This window comes from Hylobates moloch, unplaced genomic scaffold, assembly GCF_009828535.3.
Source record: "Hylobates moloch isolate HMO894 unplaced genomic scaffold, HMol_V3 SCAFFOLD_12, whole genome shotgun sequence".
In the NCBI taxonomy this organism is placed as follows: Eukaryota; Metazoa; Chordata; class Mammalia; order Primates; family Hylobatidae; genus Hylobates; species Hylobates moloch.
Window position 1 is genome coordinate 82,396,339 of NW_026652287.1, and position 6,000 is coordinate 82,402,338.

Sequence of the window (6,000 nt, forward strand, 5' to 3'; positions counted from 1 at the left end):
CCTTATTTCCTCAGCATAAATTTTCTTGAAGGTGTAATTGTGAATGTTAATTTTGTTTAACAAAGAATAAGAATTTTCTGTGAAACAGCTTTGTTTTTATGTATTTTTTATATTACAATATATAATCCAACTCATCTCTCATTTTTTCCTTCAACAAATGGTTGTATATCTAAATCACTTATCAATTTGCAGGAAGATATTGCGTGGTCTGCTCTTGTGAAGTTGTTTGATCCCGTGAAATCTCCCAGATGTTATGCTGTTATTGCTCTGAAGAAGCAGCAATGATTTCCATTGAAGCAAATTATTAGATGTATTTCTCTATGAGACCTGTTGCTGAGATTGCTTTTCTAAACATGTATGTCCTGTTATACAAAAATTTTTAAATGACTGCTATATATTTTAAGTAATAAAATAATGGCTAACAACAGGTTATAATCCATTTTTCCATTGTCAAAACATACATTAATAAAATAAGAACCTGTCATAATAATATAAAACAGTTGACCTACATTCCTGAGTTAGTACATCAGTAGAACATTGTAATCTACGTCTTAATTCCTGTTCAATATTTAAGACCCCTTAGATTTGCTACAAATAACATTTTGATGTATTGAATTAAACATAGATAAGAGGTAAAGGTAGCTGGTGCAGAAGATCATTTGCAATGTCTTCCACATTTTAGAAGGGTTTTTCTGTTTTACCAGGAGGGAAAAAATCTGCACTTAAAGGGAAGAAATACCCAGGAACCAGGTCAGAAATTTAAAAGTGCCTCATTTAAAGCACATTTTACACTGGGTTTTAATCTAAGTACATGGGATATTCCCTTAAAGAAACTTATGTCTTGTAAGTAAGATATTCTCTTTAGGGATTCTTGAGGCAATTTATCTTACTAAAATAAAGTGATGGGTTGGCACTTAATGTAATTACCTTATGCTCTGTAAAAAGCCAATCTGAGTAAACCAAGAGTCAATGGAATGAGGCCAACACTCTGCCCATTGTGAAACAAGTTCCTTTCATTAGCAGAAAACTTGAGGATTCTAATGCATACCAAAGAGATGAACAACTGGGATAAAGCTTCCTTGATCCTCAACTAGAGAGATTTTATAAAATTTTCCAAAGCAAAAAAAGTAACTGCTTTTTTAAATGTTGGTATCTATCCGCGATTAAGAATATAATTATATTTATTTGTATTGTAATATAGTTTACAGCCTATATATATATATGTATATATATATACATATGGATAATCAGGTTCTTTGTACAGATAGTACAATGCTTAGAAAATAAGCCATTTTTAAGCTTTTTTTTCCTGCAAAATTTCAAACATATCTAGAAGTGGAGAGTAGAGTATAAGCAATCCCCATGTACTCATCACAAAGTGCAATAATTATCAACATTTTACCAATTTTGTTTCATCTATACACACATAAACGTGAACATGCACACCGCACACACACATACCCTAGCTGGAGAATTTTAAAGCAAATTCCAGGAGTTTGTTATTTCTAACAGTTATCGGGGTTTGTTTTGTTTTGTTTTTTTCATAATAACATCTATAATTGTCCCCATTCACGTATCTGCAATTGGCTGAAAAAGTCTTTATATAAACAAATTTAACATATTTGCATTTGCTTGATGCGTCTCTTAGGTTGTTTTAAATATATAATGGTTTCCCCTCCAGCTTTAAAATTTCATATCATTTTTATTTATTTAAGAAACCAGGTAATTTATCCTATAAAATACAGATAGATTCTCTAGGATAAATTTCTAGATTTACCTGATTATACCCTCAGAGAGCCATTTAATACACCCATCCCAAGTATTTCCTTTTTTTTTTTTTGAGATGAAGTCTCGCTCTGTCGCCCAGGCTGGAGTGCAGTGGCGCAATCTCGGCTCACTGCAAGCTCCGCCTCCCGGGTTCACGCCATTCTCCTGCCTCAGCCTCTCCGAGTAGCTGGGACTACAGGCGCCCGCCACCACGCCCGGCTAATTTTTTTGTATTTTTTTTTTTTTTTAGTAGAGACAGGGTTTCACCGTGGTCTCGATCTCCTGACCTCGTGATCCACCCGCCTCTGCCTCACAAAGTGCTGGGATTACAGGTGTGAGCCACCGCGCCCGGCACCCCAAGTATTTCCTAAAAGCTGTTAGATCTAGAAATTTATGAGAGTTAAGTTATTATTATGTGTTTATTTTTGTCTTTTGGCAAAAATACTTCATCGTTAGTGTTATGTACTTTCTATTGCATCACATCAGGAGACACGTCTTGTTTAGCTGTTCCATATTTAGTGATACTAAGATTGATCAGCAGCTTCAGTTGTTTTATTTATTCAATATAAAGTTTTCCCATTAACCTTCCTCTAAATGGTTTTAGCAGCCAATGGCAATGATAGAAAACAGGAAGAAAGAAAACCAGACTATGAGTTCATTTGTCATATTCATACTGACTGCCTAAGAATCCCCCTCAGTTTCAATTTGTCGATTGCATTCATCTAAATGTAGCCTTCTTGTTTCAGCATGCTGTGATTTCCTCATATTGTTGACTATAAGGGTAACTATTTCAGGAACAGAAAACCTTTTCAGCCAACTTTTTTCTTTTATAATTTTACTTTTTATGTAAAAATTTAAAATACTTTCCTGGTACCCAAATATTTTTATAACATTTATTTCTCATTATAATAAAGAAAAATACTTTATATGTGTAAAACACCTTTTAGTATAGAGAAGTAAATTACAACAGGCTGGGCGTGGTGGCTCACGCCTGTAATCCCAGCACTTTGGGAGGCCGAGGCAGGCAGATCACCTGAGGTCAGGAGTTCCAGACCAGCGTAGCCAACATGGTGAAACCCCATCTCTACTAAAAATACAAAAATACAGGCGTGCTGGCATGTGCCTGTAATCCCAGGTACTCGGGAGTCTGAGGCAGGAGAATCACTTGAACTGAGGAGGCGAAGGTTGCAGTGAGCCGAGATCGCGTCATTGCACTCCAGCCTGGGCAACAAGAGCGAAATTCTGTCTCAAAAAAAAAAAAAAAGTTAATTGCAACAGTTTCATTAGCAAGGCAACTTGATAGTAATTTCCCTATGTTTTAAACAGTTGTCAGAAATTACGTGTATCCATTAATGGTTTCCATTTTTATTAATCAGTTAAATGTGTGATGCAAGCATCAAATCAACGTGAGATAACCTGCATTCATCACACTGAGATAACATTTCTACAGAAAGCAAAGAAACAGAGTATTTCAGACTGCAGCTTTGTACACATGAATCCCTTTGCAATGGTTGTAGACTCCCATCTCTTAAAAACTGCACTTTGAGAACTAGTTTACAGTTTAGGCAAAGAATGTGGTGCGTGGGCATGAGCACAAATTCTGACAATTAAATTCTGAGTGAACTAAATCATGATAGTGCTTAACATCTCAGAGCCTCATTTGTAAAATGGGGTTTTATATACTTTCATTTTATAAACATTTATTGAATGCCTACCATTTGTCAGAGATTATGCTAGGTATTGACAGTGTGGAGACAAACAATATGCCACTGTCTTCATAGAGCCTACAGTCCAGTGAGAAAGATAAACAATAAAAGTATTAATTACAATAGTTAAAATAGTCAAGATCAGAACTGAAGGGTTCAGGATATAGGATTCTTAAGGGCGTCTTCAAAGCAGCAGCCAAAGGGAACAGGGACTCAGTAATAGTCGTAGTATAGTTTTGACTCGTGAGCTAAATTGTTTTGTATCATTGAGTAAGTCACTTAACTGCTAAGTGTGCCCCAGTTTTCTTATCTGTAAAAAGAACATAAGAATAGAACTCACTCTTAAGACTGTTAGGAAGATTAAGTGTATGAGTATGTTATTGAACTACCTGAAAATGCCTCCAAAAAAGCTGCTAATGAAGAAAAACTAAGTTTTTTGTAACTCACCGCAGTAACAGAGAGTATTGCCTTGACAGTCTTCTCAGTGCATCTGAAGGGGGAAATTAGGGGAAGATATTTATAGGATTTGGAGGTCTGGGTTCAAACGTAGAGAACAAACTGAGATTTGAAAAAGTTTATGACATAAGAGATTAGGCTTAACATCTATAACAATGCACGGGTCTTGAAGCAAGTGTTGATAAGTAAATTGTTGCTTGGTAAGTGAATTCTTTGAGAAGTGGAGAGGATTGAGATAAATTAATATATAGGAATTTCCCAAAGCAATGAAATTATTTATTGAGGTACAATCTTATTCCTATGCAAAGTTTTCCTGTTAAAAAAAACAAAACAAAAATAAATCATGTAAACACAGGTGGTTTCAGTTCTTAAACCTAGTATCTCTGTCATGCTGATGCAGATGTTTACAGTTCTCAATGTAAAGCACTTAATTCTACATAATGCATAGTGTAAAAGTATAGTTGTGTTTGCTAAATTTTCTAGAGAGACTAAAATGTGAACTTAACCATATTTATAACATTGATTTCATAGGAAAAAGTTATAAATTCTGATTAAACAACTTACAAGTGGATTTTTAGTATCCCCATTTAAAAGCTGAAGAATTCTTTACATTTAAAAGTGAAATTGCACAGCCAACATCATACCGAATGGGCAAATGCTGGAAACATTCCCCTAAGAACAGGAACAAGACAAGGATGGCCACTTTCACCACTCCTGTTGAAAATAGTACTGAAAGTCTTGGCAAGAGCAATCGGTCAAGAGAAAGAAAGAAAAGGTACCCAAATAGGAAAAGAACAAGTCAAGTTAGCTATGTTCACTGATGATATGATTCTATACCTAGAACACCCTAAAGACGCTACAAAAAGGTACCTAGAACTGATAAACGGCTTCAGGAAAGTGTCAGTATACAAAATCAATGTACAAAAATCAGTAGCATTTCTATACACCAATAATGTTCAAGCTGACTGACAGCCAAATCAAGAGTGCAATCCCATTTACAATAGGCACCTAAATAAATAAATTAAAAACACCTAGGAATACATCTAACCAAGAAGACAAAAGATCACTACAAGGAGAACTACAAACAGTGCTGAAAGAAATCGTAGATGACACAAACAAGTGGAAAAACATGCCATGCTCATGGATGGGAAGAATCAATATCATTAAAACAGTTATACTGCCCAAAGAAATCTACAGATTCAATGTTATCCTTATGAAATGACCAATGTCATTTTTCACAGTATTAGAAAAATGTATTCTAAAATTTATATGGAACCAAAAAAAGGGCCTGAATAGACAAATGCAAAGCAAAAGGAACAAAGCCAGAGGCATCCACACTACCTGACTTCAAACTATATTATAAGGTACAGTAGCCAAAAGAGCATGATACTAGTTCAAAAACAGACACATAGACCAACAGAACAGAATAGAGAATCAGAAATAAAGCCACACACCAGTAACTATCTGATCTTTGAGAAAGTTGTCAAAAACAAGCAATGGGAAAAGACTTCGTATTCAGTGAATGGTGCTGGGATAACTGGCTAGCCATATGCAGAAGAATGAGACTAGACCCCTAACTTTCACCATAAAAATGAACTCAAAGGGATTAAATATTTAAATATAAGATGTCAAATTATAAGAATACTATAAGAAAATCCAGGGAATACCATTCTAGACTTTGGTTTGGGGAAAGAATTAATGACTATGCCCTCAAAAGCAATTTCAACAAAAAATTTGACAGGTGGAACCTAACTGCACTAAAGTGCTTCTGCACAACAGAAGAAACTATCAATAAAGAGGCAGCCTGCAGAATGGTAGAAAATATTTGCAAACTGCATCTGACAAAGGTCTAATATCCAGAATCTATAAGGAACTTAATGCAACAAGCAAAAAACAACCAACCATATAAAAAGTGGGCAAAGCACACTAACAGACACTTCTCCAAAGATTTATAAGTGACCAGAAAACATATTTAAAAATGCTCAACATCACTGATCATCAGAGAAATGTACATCAAAACCACAATTAAATACCATCTCACACCGTCAGAATGGCTATTACTAAAAAGTCA

The 6,000-nt window shown here is 35.0% G+C and overlaps 1 protein-coding gene across 2 annotated transcripts in view; it reads left to right on the forward strand.

The window, feature by feature from the left end:
- Window positions 1–497, forward strand: part of METTL25 (methyltransferase like 25) — a 123,086-nt gene extending 122,589 nt beyond the window's left edge. The window contains exon 12 of one of the 2 annotated variants that reach the window (XM_032170853.2): window positions 193–497. In XM_032170853.2, the coding sequence (XP_032026744.1) occupies window positions 193–285 (93 nt within the window). In that variant the 3' untranslated portion in view covers window positions 286–497. The remainder of the gene's footprint in view (window positions 1–192) is intronic. The other variant, XM_058425235.1, reaches the window with a different exon arrangement.
- Window positions 498–6,000: the final 5,503 nt, after the last annotated feature.